Source organism: Melitaea cinxia, chromosome 7 (assembly GCF_905220565.1).
Source record: "Melitaea cinxia chromosome 7, ilMelCinx1.1, whole genome shotgun sequence".
NCBI lineage: Eukaryota > Metazoa > Arthropoda > Insecta > Lepidoptera > Nymphalidae > Melitaea > Melitaea cinxia.
The window spans coordinates 12,982,460-13,006,443 of record NC_059400.1 but is presented as its reverse complement, the minus strand read 5'-3'; the positions used below and the strand labels follow the sequence as shown (position 1 = coordinate 13,006,443).

Genomic DNA, 23,984 nt, shown 5'->3' with positions numbered 1-23,984 from the left:
TATTTAAAGAGTATAAAGCGTACGTGGAAAACTTAACAGGAAAGAAGATAAAGAATTTACAGTCAGATAATGGAAGAGAATATATAAATACAGAGTTTGATGATTTCTTGAAGAAAGAAGGAATTAGACGGAGATTGACTGTACCGTACACACCCCAACAGAACGGTGTTTCTGAAAGAAAGAATAGGACGTTAGTTGAGATGGCGCGATGCATGATGCGTCAAGCTGGAAGCCCTCCAAGTTTTTGGGCAGAAGCTGTAAATACCGCTAATTTTATACGAAATCGGTGTCCTACTACTGCTTTAAACGGTAATATACCATACACTGTTTGGACAGGAAAGAAACCAACAGTGACCTATATGAAAGTTTTTGGATCTAAACTTTACTATAAAGATAAGGGGAACCAAAAAGGTAAATTTAACTCTAAATCGGTCGGAGTTGGGATCTTCATGGGTTATGATAAAGAATCTAAAGCTTATAGAATTCACGATCCTAAAACTAAAAGAATTATTATAACACGAGATGTAAATTTTATGAAAGAAAGTGCATTTGATAATCAATATGAAGAGATTCTTGATAGTGAAAATGAAGATGATAAAAAGATATGTATAGATCTAAATGAACAGAACCAAGATAAGGAGAAAGAGAAGGAATCATATGCAAATGCTATAAAAAATGGATCTAGAGTGAGAAAATCGCTTGAGAATGCACATGAACATTTGGAAACAGAATCAAATGATAGATCAACAAAAAATAAATATTTAACTGTGCAATGGGAAAAACTGATAGAACCTGCAAAAAGAGGAAGAGGAAGACCGAGACTCATACGCACAGGAATGGCAGGACGACCCCGAAAGGAATATCAGTTTCAGCAGGATGATAAAGAACGGACAGAAGGTGATACCGAAGATGAAGAATCTGAAGCACAAATATCAACAGCAACAATAAATCCAATGTCTTGGCAGAAAGCTAAAAGAACCAGTAATTCGATTAATTGGAAAAAAGCGCTAGAAGATGAATATCTAGGTCAAATATAAGAGAAAGTTCGGCTAGTTGCTAAAGGTTGCACTCGACGGCAAGGGGAGGATTTTTTGACAAGAAATTATCATTAAAAATATTTGTGTACAGAGAGAATGCCATGCCTGCAGATATTTTTACGAAAGGTTTGAGTGCAGCGAAATATTATGAATGTGTAGGTAACCTAGGAATGATAAAGAAATAAGTACGATACGCTCACGACTTCGAGGGGAGGTGTTAAGATATACGAAGTTCCGTGAGCTAGGTTTTATATATTATTTATTGACAGAGTAATTGGTGTGTTTTTTAAAATAATATTAGAGTTGTCACTTGATGTCACTAGCCGCGATAAGATTGTCTATATGTAATAAATATTAAAACCAAATATTATAGTAATTAAACCTGCGGTTTTATTTACGCCCTAAAAAATTGAGATAGGGCGCAGCAGAAAATTTCCTGCTCAAAATATGGAGCAGCTCGTAGGGTAGTACCTTGACCTTATAGAAGATTACAACTAAATAATACTGTTTTCAAGCAGTGTTGTGTTCCTGTTGGTGAGTAAGGTGACCAGAGCTCCTGGGAGGAACTGGGGATGAGATCGGCAACGCGCTTGCGATGATTCTGGTGTTGCAGACGTCTATAAGCTACGTTAATCGCTTATCATCCGGTAAATTGTACGCTTGTTTGTCGACCGAGTTGTATAAAAAAAAGTAGAGGAAATATCCCCTAACCGCAGGAGATGTTAAAGACTTAGCCGTGTATAAAGTTGGCTCTTACCAAAAATATTTCACCCGTGTTGGTTAAACATATTTATTTATTTACACTTATATTACAAGTCACAGTACCTTAAATAACGCATTAAAGCATAATATATTGTTTTAACCGGTGCCGTAATATAATCTAATCTAATATTAAAATTAAGTGCTGAAAATTTTGATACGATCGGCATAAAAATCTACCTAGTACTTATACATGCAGAGATTAAACGATATCATTGAATAATATATATATATATATATATATATATATATATATATATATGTATATATATACGTCAGTTAGATGCATTTATTTCTAAATACATGAACTGCGCCAAAAACATTACTATGTAATAATTAGCTAATATATACTTAGATATTTAATGCGCAATTATTTGCAATGTCGTTTTATGACTAATTATAAAACTATCAATTATAATATGACAATCTATGTCTAGAAGATTATTTATGGAAACTATTTATAATGGACCGTGCGATTTCAAAATGTGTTACCACTCAGGTAGGTTCCACAAATAGTTCCTAAGTTTGACGGCAATCATAGTTTATATTGTAAAAGCGGACTCCATGAAACTTCCGGAGCTGTCACTGACAAATTGCGAACGCTCCCCGGACCAGGCGCTAATTGACTGCGCGTCAAATTTAGCCGCGGTAATCCAAATAGAGGGGAGTGATTTTAATACAACATCTCTAATAGTCGCTGTCAGGGCAGCTATTAGTTGCGGCTAATGTGCTAGAAATAAACATTACCGTAGCTCATGTTATGAAACAGTCAATTATGGGCTGTAGAGCCGTTAGGAAGAGTTGTGAAAAGTTGAGAGAAATTAGGTTAAATAAACAAACGAACGGTTCGCACTTAACGACCCCCAGTAGGATTTTAAAAAACCTTCACAACCCGAAAACCTCCACAATACACAAGCATAAACGATCACTTCACGAAAAAAATCTGTATGACTAATACGGATGGATCAAAGCCGCAAACGCTAGCGTAGCAGCCAATGCGAAAACTTACAACCGTTGCGACAAGGCGTCGTCAAATGTTACTTATTGTTTTCAAATTTTTTGAAAGTATCTACTTAAATGAGGTATTATTGCTGTTAGTAATCTTTATTTCTTATATTAAACAATCTTTTTTTAAAATAATTGAATCACTATGCACGGATAGTGCACTATTTTAAGCACATAATACTACTTTTTTACACTATTATTTTTAACAAAAAAAAAAAAAAACACGACACAATAAGCTACAGTATATTAACATATCACTTATAATATTTATACATAAATAAATTCATGTATGTGATCTTTGATTGTAGTATAATTGTGGATATTTAGGAATGTTCATAATTACTTTAATGTTGAGTTGGTGATGAAGTCCTGGATTCTACCCAAGCTAGCATTGCTGGATTATTTATTTTGCAATAATTCATAGTTGAGACAAATATATAAGTATATATACCTTTTGGTTATTCAATAATAGAAAAAAACTAAAAAAGAGACGAATTCACTACTGGAATACTTGAATTATTTGTTTACAGCTATTTGCATCGCTAACAATTTCGCGAACCGTGAACAATTGTTTGTGAACGAATTTTCACTTCCGAGTAGATCCAACTATTTACGCTTGATTAGAAAAACTGCAATACCTAATTAGTTAAATAAGTTTGTATTTCTCTGTTGTTGCTTTCGGCAGCACTCAAAAAAACATAAAATTTACCTTATTTATTTTAAAAAAATTGTTTCTGAAAGTATAAAGAATTTATCATGCGTTAGGTACTCGATGTAATAAGTTTATTTCAATGCGCTAAATAGATTATAATCTACAGTGTCAATATAAAAATATGTTTATTAAAAAAAAAAATCACCATGTAATGTAATATAAAAGTTGAGAATTAAATTTTACGAGTTCGTATTTGTGTATTTTATTTTTATAACGGCATAGCCCAAAATTCTATCCAATATCGATAATTCAGAGTCTATCGTCACATCTGTGTGAGTGTACGTACGACACTGGACCCACGCTAATACGTGTGTGGTACCTAAATAAGATACAAACCAATCGTTAATATATTGTTCTGTTTTGATTGAGAAATCTTCAACTGTCTATAACGGTAATAATAATACCTCTTTAATATAATAGAATGTGACTTCTCAATTATATACGCTTCAGCCTGTAATATCCCACTACTGGGCATAGGCCTCTTTCCCCATGTAGGAGAAGGATCAGAGCTTAATCCACCACGCTGCTCTAATGCGGGTTAGCGGATATATTCCCTACTATAAGTAACGATCGCTATCAGGTGTACATGATAACAACCGGGACCGACGGCTTAACGTGCTCTCCGAGGCACGGTGGGGAGACCCACAAGGACTGCACAAACACCCAGACCACGGCAAACACCTGTATAGCCAATACAAATGTTTGTTATGTGCGGGGATCGAACCCGCAACCGCCAGCGCAACAGGTACAATTCATGACTGTGACCATTGCGCCAACGCGGCGTCACTTCCTAATTATATAATAAAAAAAAATTACGGTATTAAACAACGTATATTTTACTATATTAAGCCCGAAAATTAAATTCTAATATTCATAGACAAACCAATTACGTAGTGAATTCGTTTGTTTAGGTAAGACTTAATATTAAAACGTTTAATTGAAATAAAATTAGTTGTACCTGTATCATATTATAATTTCTATTGAATGTTATATATAAGTTGGTTTACCTGTTGGAGCAGTTGGCACTAACTTCATTTTCCATTTCAGATCTGTTGTATGCTAGGTATGTAAAGTCATTTTTTTTTTGGAACTGTCTTATTAAGTAAACAAACCCCTGTCAATACGTAATTCACGTTTTTTCCGCATTTATCACTCACTTTCACTACACATTAGCTTACAGACATTTGTAAAACTCCATTTACTATTTATTTCATTAAAAATAAATATCAATTTATCATTTTATACACATAAAAACTATGAAAATACGAAATCCGAGAGTGCAAATAACTAATATTTTTGAATATGACATATCAATATCTTTTTTTAAAGGAAAATAGGGATGTGGTCATAATATTTTTAGAGGTGAATGAGTATAAGTGAATGAACAGCATGAGCGATAAAATAGGCCGTGTTCTTTAACTATATTTTAAATTTGCACGAATTATAATTTGTTATTAGATAATGCTGTCCCATATAATATAAAAGTATAGCACATAAAACACACTGGTATAAAAGTTTACTGTAGTTCACAGGAAAATTTTGTGGGACTTTAGGATGAGACTTAGGATTACCCAATGAGAGCTGCGTGAAAAACAATGTTATTAGTCCTTTTGTTTAGATGTTAGAGAGTGTGTGTCGCCGGCGCAAGGTTTTTATTCATATTAAATACAAATAATGTGACAATAATACTAATTGAGTTATTTTTTACCATAGCCACACAACAAATATTTATATTTATGAATATATTAATCCTAACACGAACATTAAGTTACCTACATTTGGAGTAGTCAACCGTGCGTGATAGATATCACACATATTAAATTAAATGTTTGTTTTAATAATCGATAATAATTTAGTAGACTCATTATTTTACCATTTATACACTTTTTAACCGACTTCCAAAAAAGGAGGAGGTTCTCAATTCGACTGTATTTTTTTTTTTTTTTTTTTATGTATGTTACATCAGAACTTTTGACCGGGTAGACCGATTTCGACAAATTTTGTTTTAATCGAAAGTTTTTGTATGCCAATTGGTCCCATTTAAATTTATTTGAGATCTAACAACTATTTTTCGAGTTATATCTAATAATGCGTTTTTACTTGACGCTTTTTTCGTCGACCTACGTTGTATTATACCACATAACTTTCTACTGGATGTACCGATTTTGATAATTCTTTTTTTGTTGGAAAGGGGATATCCTTAGTTTGGTACCATGATAAGGAAACCAGGATCTGATGATGGAATTCTAGACAAATCGAGGGAAACTCTCGAAAATCCGCAATAACTTTTTACTGGGTGTACCGATTTTGATAATTTTTAATTTAATCGAAAGCTGATGTTTATCATGTGGTTACATATAAATTTTATCGAGATCTGATAACTACTTTTTGAGTAATCTTTGATAACGCGTAGTTGCTTGACTATTTTTTCGTCGATCTACGTTGTATTACTTGTCGATGTAATTGAAGTCGGTTTTTTTTTCGTTTGCGAGCAAACACAATTATTTTTTATTCAGCTATCAAGTAGAAGATGGAACTCTTCAATAGTTGAATCAAAACGTCGTCTGTTTTACGGACACGTTTGCACGATTGTTCAAAAGCCCTGTGTGTTATGACTGTGTTTTGACAGTGAACAATGCAACTGAAATAAAGAATTAGAGGTGTTCCTTCATCATTAGTGCTCCACCCTTTATGTAAAAAAGTATTGTATTTGCATACGAGTATGAAATGGTAATCAAGAAATGTATCATTAAATGATTCTTTTATATGTAGTTATTTTTATAATATTAATAACAACTTGAATTTAACGAAATCAGTAATGTCAATTTATTAAAGTATTAAATTGAATTGAAGGTTGTTAGCCCTAAAAATATCGTGCAAGAGAGTAGAAAATTTTAACATTTTACGGAGAAGTACTTCTAGAAGTGGCCGATGATTGATTATTTATTATTATTTATAAGTTGTTTTTGATATCGCATTATAGTGATTATCTTGAGGTCACCTTATTTTGGTTATGACCTGAATTTGTTTGTACAGCCTCGCGTCGCGTGCCAACCGACTAATTTAATCAAAACATAGTTTATTAAACCTTATTCGGCAATAACGTTGCGCCTTGACTCTTTCTGGTTCTTTCTTAAGGATGCTAAATAATTGAATTACCCCAGGCAACAAAGCAGAGGATTGAATAATATAAAACTGGTTTCCGTTCACAAACAAGTCAGTTTGCGTAGTGAAACTAAAATTTTTTATTGAAACTATAAGTTCAGTCAAGCCTGAGTTTTCTCGCTAAATAATTTTAAAAGTATTTATTCCTTTAGTCTATTGCGTCACCGCCGTATTAAAAAACCCTACGTTATCTATCACGTCGAATTATAATGATATGAATTTATATTTATACTTTAAAAGATATACAATGCTGCGACAGAAAAAAGATTATAAGGTACATTTTATCAAGTTCCTTATATATGTTTCATATCAGGAAGGAAGATTCTTCGGAATTTCTGTCAGATTCCTACAAAATAATAATTTCCTGTTATTAAGTTAGTGTGCATAAATCCGGACAACGGTGTATTTTAATGTAATTATTTTAGTTATTGTTTCAGTAATAAAACGTTATTTAAAAAATGAAACAATGTTTTAACTTTTCCATAAATATTTATATAATACAATCAAATTTAAAATATACTTGAAACAAGTTTGTTATGTTAAGCACTGTTGAATCGTTTATTTACGAATTATTTTTATTGCAGAATTAAGAAAACTATTTTACTGAATATATTTTATATAATGAAAATTTTATAAAACGTAAATCTGTCTGGTTTGTATGGGTGGTTGTCTCTGTTTTGCGATTATTTCGGGACTCCTGGCACAGGAAAAAATCCTACAGGGACCGTTGATTATGTGGCGTTACTTACAGATTTTAGATCAGTTTCTGGTAGAAAATGAACGCGTTTTAGTGAAGTATGTTATGTAAAATGTTATCCATCAATTAATTTAATATACGTTCTTAAATTTGAAAATGGCCAATGCGAAACTGTTTGAACTACGTGAAACACTTAAAAAAAAAAACAACCACATAAAAGAGTAAGAAAATATTTTGAAGTATTCATTAAACGTTCTTATTTTATATTAACTTGAGAAAATGTTTTACTTTGTAGTAAAAAAATACAGAAAATTTTACGTAACAACATCTGTGTGCCTTTCAACAACCTTCGGCTCATTAAAATGTGTACCTTGTTACCAAATTAGTGGTTTCAATACGGGCCGAATTAATTCAGTACAATTACTCTTAGTTTGTATAACCCACGGCCGTTAACTCTGATTTGTTGTTTATTATCCTTAACTTCATAAACGATACGTTTGAGTGAACAATTCTTCGAAAGCTGTTGTATTCCCACGGAACTTAAACTAAACCATTAATTAATATACTAAATCAATTTTGAATGTATGAAATGTGCAAAGGCGCTACCAGTCGCGGTTTCAATCCCCTCGCATGACGTACATTTGTATAGGTCATACATATGTTGGCCGTGGTCTGGGCGCGTATGTTTGTGTATTGTGTGTTTCTGGACCGCCTGTATAGTAGTAAATTCTCTTGTAAGGATTTTATTTTAATTATATTACTAAGAAATTACTCGTGTTCACTTTTAAGACTCTTATATCAACTGTATTTCGATTATCATTTTGTTGTACCGTAACCATGGCACGTGCAACGTCACCAAAATATCGAGAATATCAAAATGGTACTCGCTGTTAGGTCCGAACAAATCAAAAAGTGTGAAAAATCCAAAAATATTATTGAATTAATTATTTATTGAGTTTACCACTCATAAAAATACAATTTATAACTTACTTTTTGAATACTTAACGTTTGACTTACGAGCTCAAAGATACTAAAAAAAATAATTGTGTTTGCTCGCAAACGAAAAAAAAACCGACTTCAGTTACATCGACGAGTAATACAACGTAGATCGACGAAAAAATAGTCAAGTAACAACGCATTATCACATATTGCTCAAAAAGTAGTTATCAGATCTCGATGAAATTTAAATGTGACCACATGATAAAAATCGGCTTTCGATTAAATTAAAAATCATTAAAATCGGTACACCTCATAAAAAGTTATTGCGGATTTTCAAGAAGTTCCTTCGATTTCTCTGGGATCTCATCATCAGATCCTGGTTTCTTTATCATGGTATTAAGCTAAGGATATCTTCTTTCCAACAAAAAAAAAGAATTATCAAAATCGGTACATCCAGTAAAAAGTTATTGCGGATTTTCAAGAGTTTCCCTCGATTTCTCTAGGATCCCATCATCAGATCCTAGTTTCCTTATCGTGGTACTAAACTTGGGATATTTCCTTTCCAACAAAAAAAGAACTATCAAAATCGGTACATCCAGTAAAAAGTTATGCGGTATAATACAACGTAGGTCGACGAAAAAAGCGTTAAGTAAAACGCATTATTAGATATAGCTCGAAAAGTAGTTGTTAGATCTCAAATAAATTTAAATGGGACCAATTGGCACACACCACCTTTCGATTAAAAGAAAATTTGTCGAAATCGCTCCACCCAGTCAAAAGTTCTGATGTAACATACAGTCGAATTGAGAACCTCCTCCTTTTTTGGAAGTCGGTTAAAAAATCAAGTGAAATTAATTTGAATCAAATATTGCATGATTCATCGTGCAAAGCAATAGAGAGAGCTTTGCGATCGAGATTTTTGTTTGCCTCGTCTCCTTAACTGTTTTTGTTTTTGTCTTCTTAATTTACGGAAAGTTGTTTGCATATCATTGCGCAGATAATTTAATAGAAAATAACTGTAATCATCGAAAATTGATTTATTATGGGACAAATGTAAAAATTATCAAAATAGTTTAAAATACCTCTTCCGTCAATCAACAAAAGTATGTGTGAAAATCAGTTGAAATGTATATTGTAAAAAAAATTAAGAATCTTTCAGCCTTCATGTTCTCTGGACTTATAAACAATTAGTTTCCTGACATAATTAAAAACAGCTTATTCCGCCAAATGGCTCTCGCATTATTTTAATATCATTCGTACATCCAAAAAGTTGACGTCTAACATAATATTTATTTAATGGATTATTTTTCCTATAATAGAATTAAACGACTTCAAATTATTTTAAATTTCTCTCCCCATTCACCAGCCGTCAGAAGATATGACTGAAGCAATGTTAGATTACAAATTACAAAAATAAAAATAAAGCTACAAACGCACAAACACGAACAACAGTAAGCAAATCACAAAAAAATAAAAATATAATAAAAATGAAGAACTGACGTAAATTACGATTATAATAAACTTATATACAAACTATGTCCACTTTAAGGCATCTAGTGACGACAGCTTGTTACATTAATTATCTGTTACTCTTTTAAACAATTTATATTTTTAATCTGTGGCCGAATGAAAAGGACTTGTCAGTTGTCATATAACATAGTGTATATGGAGGGTAGATAGAAGTTTATCGAATTACCTACACATAAACTAAGTTATTACAAATTCAATCACTCGGATGTTAGCAAATCCTAGAGGAAGCTAGAATTTAAAAAAAGAAGAAGAAGAACTAAGGTATTTATTGGTCAATAAATAATTAATAACGAAATAAAGTACATCAACTAATTTGATATATTTAATGTTAAAGTTTAAGTAAGTTTTTATTAATACGTGGCAAGGATTAGATAAAGAGGAGACATAAACACAGAAATAAAAGCTTATAAATACTATGTTACCTTTTTACTAAGTATTTTAGTCTTACTCCTGTTGGTTTGGTGTCCTTGAAGGCAACAGCATCCAAACCAGAAGCTGTTGTTATAGCCGTTTGAACAGACAAAATTTTCTGGAGATCAGTAACAATGGTTATGTGATGCTGCGTCCCGTCTAGACCAATGCAGGTGATAGTGCCTTCTTTAGTCCAGCATTTAGCTGAGAGCCATTAAAAAACATAATGACGACTTTTGAAAATTCGGAGATTGTAATTCCCGTTACATTTAGTTTGCTCTTAGCAAACCAAACTTAATTTATAGGGATATCTTAGAAATTTTACTAGGATTGGCCGAGGTTCTTGTGGATCCGGACGTTTGATTCTTTGACGACGACTTATTGTATCATCCGAAATATCAGGTATGTCTAGATTTTTTGACAGGAGTTCTAAAATTATTACTACTAGTGGTCGCCCAGATGTCGGAATTCGAACATAATTAAAAATTTAAATTAAAGAAAACCAAAGAATATAGAAAATAAAGAAACTTTTAAAAAAAAAAATCAATTTGTCTACAGCCTTTAACAATCAACAAAAAAGTATAATAAGTTTTGAAAGAAAAAATATCAAGGTATGGCTCATAGAAATAGAGAATAAATATACGCCAATGCTACATATATTACAATTTCATGGGGGTACCAAACCATATTAGGCACAGACTGGTATGAGTGACAGTAATCCATATTTTGTTCTTTTTTACTTCATTAAGCATCGCGTAAAGTTGACAATGACAAACTATGTACTTTTTGACTAACATCTTGTTAATACATTTTTTCGTGTAAGACCTTAAGGTAGCATTCGGATCTGAGCAGCCGCGACCCGGCAGTGGCGACCAGCTGCCGCGACCCATTGTCGCTGCTGTGCAGCGCTGCTAGAAGCTTACGGATCCGGGCAGCGACTGCCACGTGCAGTAGTCAAACAGCACTCAGTGTGAACGCTTGTGCATTCCAGTCGTGTATAAAATATTCACTATGTCTGACTATTTAAATATACGAAAGCGAGAACTCGTGAAGAGACTGATAGAAGACGAAGAAGAGGATGATGAAATAATGTTGATCTTGCTATCATCAAAGAGAAATAACATCGATTCATTATATACGTCTAGAATTGATGAAGGCACCTATCAAATCCTGATAAAACGGCACTTAAATGTAAAAGAAAAGAAATTCAGGGGTTACTGTAGACTAAATAAAACTCAATTTCAATTTGTTCTTAGTTTAATCAACAGTGATATTCAACCAATGAAAAAAGGATCAATAACAAGCGAGGAAAAATTATTTCTCACTTTAAGGTAAATATGAAAAGTTATCTAGCGGGAAATATGTGTTGGACATGTTTTCTGAAGTATTTGTTGGAAAATTAATTGTATTTGGAATACTTAAGTCAGTAGGTTCACAGAGTGGTCTGATGGGTGATGCGACGGAAGTTATCGGAGAATAAGGGTTTGATGAAGAATTTTCATCAAAAGGGGGACTGCTTGAGGAAGTACTAAGACCACTAACACTAGTATGTTCGTTTAGGCTCCTTAATTCATAGTCGGCTAAAATATTGAATACTTTAGTTTTCGCTTCTACTCTTAAAGCAGGAGTAAGTTTTTTTAGCATTGTCCCAACGTGCGAGCAAAACGATGTAATACCATCCACATCATCCTTGTCCTGGGTTGACTGAGGTGTGAGGGCTTGAATTTGGGCACGCCTTTCAGCGTCCCTTTCTTTCCAGTAGTTGAGTAGAGCCGCCTGCATGGTACTATTTTGATTCTGTTTCTTTTTTTTCAATACGCTTCCTGTAGATCTCCCTGTTTTTTTGTTTCGTTTCTCATCATCAGCAGTTTCTTCAACGTCTACCTCTGTTGCACTCGATGGCGCATTCACCATTATTATTCCGCTTGTTCCTTCGCTATTCATTTCTATTTCGTTAGGTTCCACGTTAATGTCTTTCTCTTTATTCAAAAAGCTTTCATCATAATTTAATACTTCATTTTCGCTATCATTAGTATCATTAGTTCCCTCAATATTACATATAGTTTTTCTTTCAGTGGGAACATTTTCCAAAAAAGTTAGTCTTTCCATTAAAGGCCATTTTTTTGACTTGCTGCCGGCTGCTGATCCAGTTGGTAATTTATTTTTGCGCTTAATTCTTTGATAGGAATCTCTGATGCATTTCCAGCGTTTTCTGCAGTCATCACCTAAAACATATTTAAAATTTATAGTATAAATATGTTGTAGTTACATATTAAGAAGTCTACTTTAAAATACATATTATTGTTAGAATTCTGTACAAAATCAAAATATATTTTTCAATTTCAGATTCCTAGCAACTGGTGAAACATACACATCTTTAGAATTCAATTATCGTATATCGGCAAGCTATATAAGCAGAATAGTCGCACAAGTTCTTGGAAGTTTGCGAAAAAATTTAGTACCAATTTTCCTGCCTGTGCCAACGGAAAATCATCTAAAACAAACTGCTGAACATTTCTGGAATAGGTGGAACTGTCCAAATTGTTTTGGAGCAATTGATGGCAAGCACGTACGTATTAAATGTCCGAAGAACAGTGGATCGATGTTTTTTAACTATAAAGACTACTATTCTACTGTATTATTGGCTATTGTAGACGCAAACTGCAAATTTATTGCTGTTGACGTGGGCTCATATGGAAAGGAAGGGGACAGTGGTATATTCAAAAAGTCAGCTATGGGCAAAAAAATTATGTCCGAACAATTTAATGTGCCTCAACCGGCAGCCTTACCAGGAACAGATATCTTAACCCCACAATATCTAGTTGGCGATGACGCGTTTGGATTAGACGTCTACATGATGAAACCCTATTACAGAACTCATATTAGAGGCGATCGTGGTAAAGCGATTTTCAACTATCGCATCTGCCGAGCAAGACGAGTCACAGAGAATTCTTTTGGACTTCTGAGTCAGGTTTTCCGAATATTATATTCACCTATAGCAATTAGACCAGAAATATGTGATGACTTAATTACTACACTATGTTGTCTCCATAATTTATTAAGGGATGCTTATTTAGAAAAAAATGGAATACCATATTACAGTTACGACGAAAAAAAAACAAAACCAACAGAGAACATGCTTCCACTGACACGTACGGGAGGATTTCGGAACATAGATGGATTTCGAATCAGAAATATCCTTAAAGATTACTTTACATCAGAAGCTGGAAAAGTCTCATGGCAAGAACAGTCGATAAACAGAATGAACTAGAGCAGGTAGGTATGAACACGACGCAGAGCAAGCTTCATTTGTCATTTAAATGTTTATTTATAATAACTATGTAAAAAAAAAAAAAAAAAAGTTGGTACTTACTTGTTTTATTGAGTTGACTACCAATATGCTCCCATATATTATCTCTAACAACATTATCCTTATAGCTTTTGAGTTGAGGAATGTAAAGCGGTGGGTTTTTAGCAACTAACTCAACTAAAAACTCGTCATTTTCATCGGTAAACGTCGCCATTTTGTCACCCTCTGCGAACGGGCAGCGCGACCCAACTGCCACCGGAGCGGTTCGGCGGCGCTGCCAAGGCCGCGCGTAGGCCACGCCCCCCGGCCGCGCTGCTCGGTCGCTTGCGTTGGTTACTATTGCATACAATTCCCTACGAAGCGGTGGGTCGCGACCGCGGTCGCGGCTGCAGGGCCGCGGCTGCCGGGTCGCGACTGCCCAGATCCGAATCATACCTTTACGTTTCTTTTCTATTTTTTTTAAAAGCATTTCAAGGCATTTAATCACTTGCTTATAGAATAGGTATATAATCAATACATTTTAATATTGCGAGTTCTGTTTTGTTTTATTCATTTGTAATAACTACATTATTTATCTTATAAATAATATCCCTTTAATCTGGAATTATCTGGAAGAAATCGTTATTTAGCGATAAGAATTACTTTGTACATTTGAACTTGATTGTTTTAATATATAATCTAAATAAGTGTATACAATAAAGAGTATTCTCTATATTTCTTTTATATTATTTTAAATAGGATTAGATTTAATTTAAATTTATTTGGGCATTGTCTAGACTTGACCTTTTAACTTTAGCCCGTATTGATTTGTAAAATTCTAATATCTATAGCGAACTATTAGGAAAAAATACTTTAAGTGCTATCGACTTATAATAATTGTTCTGTAAAATCATTTAAAAATTTTAACATAATATTTGTATTATCGATTGATGTGTAAATACAGTTTTCGTATTGTTACAGACGAGCCGGGCTTCAGTGGGCCCATAGAAAACGTCACGGCGCCTCTAGGCCGGGAGGCAATATTAGCGTGCACAGTACACAACCTCTCCACATACAAGGTGCCTATTATTCGCCATATTTAGCTCGATACTGCATTGTTGGTACTATTTAGTCCAAATACATGGAAAATTGTCGGCATTTAGTATTGTATAAATTTTTAAGTGATTGTTAGGTTTTGACTACGATACGATTTATTTTAAAAATATGTATGTATATTGTATACACAATACCACATCACTGACCACATTACCGAAGTATAACTTTTGCACAATAGGCCTGCTGCGTTTTAGATATACGAAAGAAAATTTGGTATGAGAGAAAGAAAGAAAGAAAATGTTTGCTCACTTCTCTCTTTCTCTCTTGCCCCGTTCGCCTCGCCTGATCACACTTTTCATAACGCTCTCGTTAGACACTCACCAGCTTACTCCCCAAAGTCAAGTGTGCGTAAAGAATTTTTTCTTCAAAAAGTTTTATCCGTATTATTTAATAAACGTTAGATAAAAATTACGTTCAGTACATACGACTAATTATATTTTAATAAGCATGTATATCAAATATTAATGTAGATGAGCTAGAGTTCGTATCCAGTGTTCATAAAGTTAAAATTGTTATAAAGTCTCCGTGAAGTGGGATGTTAAAGCAACGAAGTTATGGTGTAGTTCAATAAAAACTTTCCTGAGTACATACGTGTTCCTCGTATCTTAACTTGCATCTCAAATTCACTAGCAAAGCATTAGCATTATATTGAACGTTCAACAGTAGAGTGAATAGAGATTACGTTCAAACAAGGCTTAAAACTACACGAAGTATCCCGTCACTGGAGTAACTTAAACCTAGCAACTGTTTGCTTGCTTCTTAAGAAAGATTTATTGATTGCTGGCAATCGGACGTGGTGTGTGTGGTGTGTATTAAGAATTCAATTGGATTTATTGTCGTTTTCTTGAAAACTCGAAATTAGTTTTTAAAAGCTTTTATTTAACTTGCATGTATGTATGTATGTATGCTTGTTAGGGTGGCATCTTGGAACTCAATTTTGAAGCATAAGTTATCTTCAACCGATTGAACTGAAATTGTGTCTACACGTTTAGTTTGGGTGATCACCCACAGTTAGTTACATGGTTAGCTGTGTGAAATGATTCTAAATCCAACATGGCGAACCATCCAAGATGGTGTACTAGTTATTTTAATACACTCCTACAATACGAGAATCAAATAAAAGGTTTTTCTGAGAATAACTAAAAAAATAAAGTGTCATTACTCTAAATCTAATACGGCTAGCTAGCATGAATAGAATTACATTTCTACATGAATTAAGGTTTAGTTATTTTTTCGTGGAAACTAGTAAAAACTAATTAGTTTTATGATGTACTCGTAGCTTATACAAACTATTTCAATATCTTCTTAAAGTCAACTTAAAAGTTCACGTGCTTTTTGCGTCTAATAATATGAAAATGTGTCTAATGTCTAATAATATAAAAATATTTTTCTTCTTCTTATTCTGCTTGCTTGCTATTTCATTATTTATTCTGTTCTTTTTTGCCAGTCAGCCTTTCGACTAACGCTACGCCACATTGTGCGATCTTTTATCTAAAATCCTAAGCCTCCCAGACCTTTCTTATTTTCTGATGGGCAAAAAGTATACAATAAAGTAGTATTAGTGTGAAGTGTGGTTATAGCAATGGCTGGTTGCGCTGGCGCTCGCGGATGTGATCCCCGCGCAGCAAACATTTGTATAGGCCATAAAAGCATTTTCGTGATCTGGGTGTTTGTGTTAGTGTGTTGTGTGTGTTTCCAGACCTCAATACAAAAATAAATCCTAGTGGGGAGCGTAGAGTGTTAGATGTTTATTATTCTGTTATTTATTGGCCTGAGGGTACAGTTTGTAGTATTATAAGATATATATTTATTTATTATTAATATGAATTTATTTATACATATATTATCATATTATTCATCCGCCAATCTGCAGTGGAGCAGCGTGGTGAATTAAGCTCCAATCCTTCTCCTACATGGAGAAAGAGGCCTATACCCAACGGTGGGATGCTACAGACTGAATGCGATATATTGTTAGAAAATGTATTACGTATAAAATATGTTATTCTGGTGTTACCTAAAACATATGACATTAATCAATTATAGGAATTCAGAAATTTCCACAAGATTGTGACTACGGTGAAAAAGCAACTATGACGCACGACGCTCAGCTAGATCAAAGCATTTATAAAATAGTAGACTCCCATTGGACTGTAGAACATTAAACTGTTTCTCAGAAATTGACTATTTTAACACAGAATGTATCTTATACTATCAAACGAGCAATTCTTGTATATATATATATATATATATATATATATATATATATATATATATACAAGCTTTGTGTTGACGTTGACACAGACACTGACATTTGAGTATGTACCTATCAGTTCAGCCACAAGAGAGGTCTTATATATTATAATCTGAATCTCGGAAACGGCTCCAACAATTTTCATAAAATTTAGTATGATCGGATTTCGGGGGAGATAAATAAATCTAGCTAAGGTTCATTTTTAGTAAATGTCATTTTATCCCAGTTTTTAGATGATGAAAAATCGCTACAATATCGTTAGAATACGAAGGTAAATTTCGCAGTATAAAGTTGTAATAGCACATGTGGGAAATCGGCCAGTCGCGATCGTTAAAATACCTACGGTTCTAATTCTCAAATTTTCAGATCGATTTTTTTTCTTCTAATTGCACTCGTTATTTTTTATTTAAATAGCCAGTTTTTATTTTTTATTATTATGTCGGTAAAATCGAAAAATATTATTCATATTTTATCATTATTATTTTTTAATTACTTTTTATTTTTGATTGTTTATATTTATTTATATTTTTTATTGTTGTCGTTAAAAAATATATTATTCATATTTTATACATAATTATGTAATTCGTATTTAAATATGATTTCCAAAATAACACGATTTACTAAAAATACCGAGCTAGGCTCGGTCACTCAGGTACTTATTATTATTATTCAACCAAAATATGTCAATATTAAATTTTTTCCATCAATTTTTAATTTCTTTGGTAAACCCTACTGAGAGTTGCGCATAGTTATTATATAGTCGATAGTGTGTAGACTTTTTAAGTTAATCGTGATCCGATTTCCAAATAAGATATAGTTTTTTATAAAGTATTAAAAGGGAATTCGTGTCAATTGAGTTAAAATAACATATAGAGAAAATCGTTTTCGTATTAAAGTGTTAAAATTAATTTTATTAATGTTAATAATAATTTAATTTTAGCCGTAATAAATTTAAAAAAAACAAACGTTCGTAACGTACAATATGTAAGTAATCTTATAACTACTCGTAATAATGGGTGTGTGCGGTGCTATTAATGATACTTCTACATTACACCGGCTGCAATACAGCAAACTTTTCATTAAAGACCTCATAAAATATGTTAATTTAAAGTTACATTTCGAAATCTACATAAAATGATAGTTTTTTTTACTTCTAAAAATTATGAATTTTTTTATTTTGTTTTATACAGCATAAGTCTATTTCTACAATAAGCGAGGAATTATTTCACTGAATTGTTAAAATGTTATATTATAAACTATTATTTTTATTTTTCTATTAGTTTGTAAGTATTTGATTTAATCTAGATAAAGTTGCAAATCGTCTAATGTTTAAAAGTATATATTTATGTCACTTAAAATTGGAATAAGTGCTCCTTATTATAATGCTAGAATATTTCGATGTAAAATTTACAGTGCCCTTACAGGTTTCTTGTTTAAACTTAAACATAAATAAATGTAGTTAATGGAATTAAAATGTTATGTTATTATTTAACATCAATTTAATATCTATATCAATAATATCAATAATATCTAAATAATTATATATATTTTTTTGTATGTTCCTCAAGGCCTACGGAAGGTTTTAATACAAAAAATAATAAGTTTTTACTATTAACTTTTGACAGAACGGAGAATATACAATTGTGTATATATATTTTTTACTATCATATAATATTCATTAATACATCGCACTTTTAAAAAATTGTTAAAATAATTGTTTGCTCGCAAACGAAAGAAAAAACGACTTTAATTAATATCATATTTAAATGGTATCATATGACAATCATCAGCTTTTGATTAAAGAAATAATTATCAAAATCGGTACTTTTCGTAAAAAAAAAAAAAAACAAATACAGTCGAATTGAGAACCTCCCCTTTTTGAAGTTGGTTAAAAATTTATGAAATTTAATGTGGCGTATAAAATCGCCAATAAGAAGTGGAACGGATGTCCGTATTGGTTCCAATCTTTGTTTAATAGGTAGCTTTAAAGGACTTTGCTTCATAGTTGGACGTATAAAGGCCTGTTCAATGATAAATCCATGGTTAGTATCGTTTGTATTTTGTTCTCGGGTTTGTTAAGCAGTCATGGCAATAGCTTTTGCACGTACGGGTGTAGACCATACATATTTCTGTCGTATTGGTCTTTATTTTTGATTTAAGTGTGAATACCATAATCCTACAAAAGGGAAAGTCCTTTAGAAACACGAGTAGGTATATTTCTGTTTAACGGTGTAAGCCGTATATAACATCCGCTCTGGTGTAGTGGTGAATGTAGATGCCTAAAACACAGACGGTTTGTAGGTTCGATTCCCGCGCGAGGTTGTTTATACAAAAAAAGAATCGGCTTACATGTCACAATCGGTCTCCCCACTGTGTCTCGGAGACCATGTTAAGCCGTCGTTCTCGGTTGTTGATAGATTAAGCTTCGATTCTTCTCCTTCACGGAGAAGAAGAAGGAAGATATCGGATCGAAGAAGGTAGATATTCAAAGAATAGATTGATATACACGTGTTATCGTAAGCTGCTATGTGATCAGGACTTACACGAGTAAATCCGATTATATGTGTACAGTTAAATATGAAGCGTTTGTTATAGTTTCTACGGTGCATTTGCACTTTATGATAATGAAAATGTTTAAAGTCATTTATCAAGGCAAGGAGGACATGCTTCGGATATCCGCATACCTTAAAAAGTCTTGCATATTACACGAGTCGTGATACGTCATAATATATTTATGTCTTTTTATTTCTTTGTTTTACTTATTTTCCATTATTATAAGGAACCTTACTTTAGTCAATTTTATGATTTAAATTTTTACTTATACGCAAACGTTGAATATAATCAAGAGTTCCCCTTTTTATTTAAATGATACCTTTCAGTTATGATGTGCTTTATAATTAAGAATTAATAATATAGTACAAACGTTTTATAAATTTTACAAAACCGTCATGAACACCAGACGGAAATACATCAACTTCATTTCTCTAAAAGTTTATTTATTTATAGAAAAAAAAAAATACTATTGATGTGATAAACAAGGCAGTAAGAACAGTTTAACAGTGTACTGTGCAAAAGTAAAAAGTTAATAGTCTAGTAAGTCTCCTGGCAATAAGCGGTTACCACAGACTATGGACGCCTGCAACAACAAGAGGACAACGCTTGATAAGATTCGTGTAAATTTTCTGTGATATTCCATATGGTTGACCTACTTCCCCAGCAGGTATGCTTCTATTTTTATGAAAGATATTTCCTGCTACATAAATATAAAATTACGCATTATTCCTTATCGTTTTTTGTCGTTAGTTTGGGGCAACGAGTTGACCAACAGTGCTATTATATTTAGTCTTTCGACTGTCATTAGTATCGTTTGACATTTTCTAGTGGGCGTATATTTTAGAAAGGTAGAAGAAGTATTATTCTAAAAAAAATTGCTGTTACAATAATCATTTCACTGTATAATTAATTCACAAATAGTAATAATTACTAAAATTGATTTAAAATATAACGCCTACCGAATACGTGGTTGGGTGCGCGCCTTTTCAACATTTAACTATTCTCTGTCACTTTTAAAGCTTTGATTTAATTGCAATGTATATGTGTCTGTTTGTATGTATTTATGTTTGTAGGTGGGGTAATTTTGAAGCATATATCTTCAACTGTTCTAGCTGACATTCTGAAAACACGTTTATTTTGGAATAACAATGCATGGCTAACTATGTGACGTCATTTTAAATCCAACATGGCAGAACACCCTAGATAGTGAAGTAGTTATTTTCAATCGACTTCATAGAAGAGGTTTCTCAATTCGACCGTGTATATATATCTATATATGTGGTCGCAGATAACTTCGGCGTTTGTGAACAGATTTTGATAAAAAAATTTTTTGAAAAAGAGATATCTCGTTGAAGGTACCATGACATGGCAACCAGGATTTGATGATGGTATCCCAGAGAAATCGAGGAGAGCCTTCGGAAATCGTTGTGGCAAATAGTGCGTTTGTTAATTTTTTTTCGTCTACTTGCGTTGTAGTTACTTGTCGATGTAATTGAAGTCGATTATTTTCGTTTGCTAGTAAACACAATTATTCATGAAATCCTACAATATTGGTATCAAATAAGAGGGCTTGCTAAGAATAACTTGTAAAATAAAGTAACGTCAATCTAAATCCAATATGTCGAACTTTCAAAGTTGGCTGACTTGTTATTTTTGATGCACTCCTACTAGGGATTGCAATCCGGTGTCGTTTTCGATCCAGCCGGATTGATCAAAACTAAACTAACTTTTTTGTTTCATTTCTACACCAGTATACCATTAACGATCTGTAAAAAAAACAAGACATGTTTTGTGATTTTTTAAAACTAATTTTAGACAAATTTTAAAATATAATACTAATGAGATTCTCAGTTTCAAAACAAATTACATATATTTCAGATTAAAATTTAAATAATTTAAATCGAGTTCTAATTGGAGCTAGTCTGTCAATTTAAGCCGTCGCTTTATTAAAAAACGGTTAGAGGGACCAAGCAGCTGGTCTGTAATTTTAATTCTTCTAGTAATGTTAATTTTTTTTTTATGATTGTAGATCTTCACCTCTACTTTTTTTCACAAGTTTCACGCTACTTGTCGAATTATTAATTGATTAAGTTAGTCACGTGTCTTTTTTCTTTAGCATTGTAAAATCAGCATCGCGGTTTTAATTAAAGATGTTATGGATGTGAATGTTCGGATAAGGATGGATACGAAAATTTATGGATATTATATGGTTACAGATAATAAATCTATGCCTCTTGTGATAAGCTATATATGTCGAGTTAAAATAAATAAATAATAATATAATTACATATCTACACAATACACACAAGGTCGTCTGTTTCTAAAGTAAGCAACTTAATGCTTGTGTTATAGGTAACAGCCGACTGGTATATAGCTACATATTTTTTTTTTTCGATAATACGCTTCAGCCTGTAATATCCCACTACTGGGCATAGACCTTTTTCCCCATGTAGGAGAAGGATCAGAGCTTAATCCACCACGCTGCTCCAATGCGGGTTGACGGATATATTCCCTACTATGAGTAACGATCGCTATCAGGTGTACATGATAACAACCGGGACCGACGGCTTAACGTGCTCTTCGAGGTACGGTGGGGGATCCACAAGGACTGCACAAACACCCAGACCACGGCAAACACCTGTATGGCCAATATAAAATATGTTTGTCATATGCGGGGATCGAACCCACAACCGCCAACGCAACAGGTACAATCCATGGCTGTAACCAATGTATGTTTTTCGATAAACATACGTATGAATAATACATATATAAATATATTAATAAATATTTATATTACACCCAGACTCGGGGTGGGAATTGAACCCACAACCTTCGGAGCAGAAAGCAGGGTCACTACAAACTGCGCCAACGGGCTAGTCAAAAATGTGGAACGCTTCACGATTTTGCGTGTCATCCTTACGCAGGGGCCATGCTAATCTTCTCTGTATCGTTCCAATTTTAGTAGGTATATGTACTGCCAAAGCGGGTACAAACAAAAAAATTGTTACAATTGTTCTTATATCTGCTATAATTACAAAAATATTTTTTTTTTTACAAATAACTTTGTTAATAATTGTGTTTGCAGGCAAACGAAGAAAAACCGACTTCAATTATATCGACAAGTAATACAACGTAGGTAGTAAAAATAGTCAAGTAAATACGCATTATCAAAGATTACTCTAAAAGTTGTAATCAGATCTCGATGAAATTTAAATGTGACCACATGATAAACATCGGCTTTCGATTAAATTAAAAATCATTAAAATCGGTACACCCAGTAAAAAGTTATGCAGATTTTCGAGAGGTTCCCTCGATTTCTCTGGGATCCCTTCATCAGATCCTGGTTTCATTATCATGGTACCACACCGGGGATATCTTGTTTCCAACAAAAAAAATTATCAAAATCGGTTCATAAACGACGAAGCTATCTCCGAACATACATAAAAAAATATATGTATATATAAGTCGAATTGAATAACCTCCTCCTTTTTTTGAAGCCGGTTTAAAATTCGTGGCTATACTCGTTCGTGACTATACTACTGACATATATGTCAAATTATACCCCTTCGTCAGTAATCAATCACTCGAAGTTTTCAATACTATTTTTCGTGCTTTGTGATTTAAGTGCGACTGTGTTGAATTTCACATTAATCTATCTAGATGATTGATTGAGCTATCTTGATTTATCTAAAGTTACTAGTGGTCGCTCAGAGTTCGAAATTCGACCATAGTTAAAATTTTAAATTAAAGAAAACAATAAAAAAATATTGAAAATAAAGAACCTTTTTTAAAAAATTTCAATTTGACTACAGACTTTGACAATCAACAAAAGAGTATAATTATATGCGTGTGTGTCAAATACATGGTAGAGCGTGTAATGTTTTTTTTTATTAGTTTTATATATTTTTATGCATAATTAAAAAAAATATTAGCATTTTTGCACCTCGTCTCTATAAGTGTACAAAATTTCATAATTCTCCGTCCGCGCAATTTTCGTAAAAAGTGGTTGCCAGTTTTTGCTTCATGTATTAGAATATCATTTTGAACCAAAAACTTTCGTAAACGGTTAAAATTCAGTTAATTTATGTAAATAGAAGAGTGATAACAAAAAAAAAAAGAAAAATTACTCTAAAGAGTCATATCTTCATCTTTTGTTTGAAGAACATTCCACTAGGATTATTATTCTAGAGTTTACAATAACATAAGTTATAGGTGTAAGGTAATTTAACTGTACAAGTATGAATAATTTTACACAATTTTAGCACTTAATAATTGTGATAATTAATAAACATAAAACTGAAAAGTTATTTTCGTAAACTACCTTTAAAGTTATTATATTTATTATATTAAAAGATAATGTTTTACTCTATATAAGAAGATAGATACTCTTATTGAACCGAGCCCACTTAGTCAAAGAGCGAGAAATTTTTGAAATCTTGATTTTGCTCGCCTGTAAAATGATGATTTTCGACTTGTATCACCTGTCACAGGAGGCACAGAAATTAATTTGGAGTTTCTTT

The 23,984-nt window shown here is 32.6% G+C and overlaps 1 protein-coding gene, 1 long non-coding RNA gene and 1 other non-coding gene across 3 annotated transcripts in view; 1 reads left to right on the top strand and 2 right to left on the bottom strand.

Moving 5' to 3' along the window:
• Window positions 1–14,494: 14,494 nt before the first annotated feature.
• LOC123654875 (opioid-binding protein/cell adhesion molecule homolog) overlaps window positions 14,495–23,984 on the top strand; it is a 30,786-nt gene continuing 21,296 nt past the window's right edge. Inside the window, exon 1 of the mRNA XM_045590736.1 lies at window positions 14,495–14,623. Coding sequence (XP_045446692.1) covers window positions 14,495–14,623 — 129 coding nt within the window. The remainder of the gene's footprint in view (window positions 14,624–23,984) is intronic.
• Window positions 15,229–22,448, bottom strand: LOC123655382. The gene is made up of 3 exons (XR_006743390.1): window positions 22,326–22,448; window positions 20,032–20,037; window positions 15,229–15,239 (listed from the first exon to the last, which is right to left on the bottom strand). It is a non-coding gene; the product is annotated as an uncharacterized LOC123655382 (long non-coding RNA).
• LOC123655442 lies at window positions 22,344–22,454 on the bottom strand. The gene has a single exon (XR_006743402.1). It is a non-coding gene; the product is annotated as a U6 spliceosomal RNA (small nuclear RNA).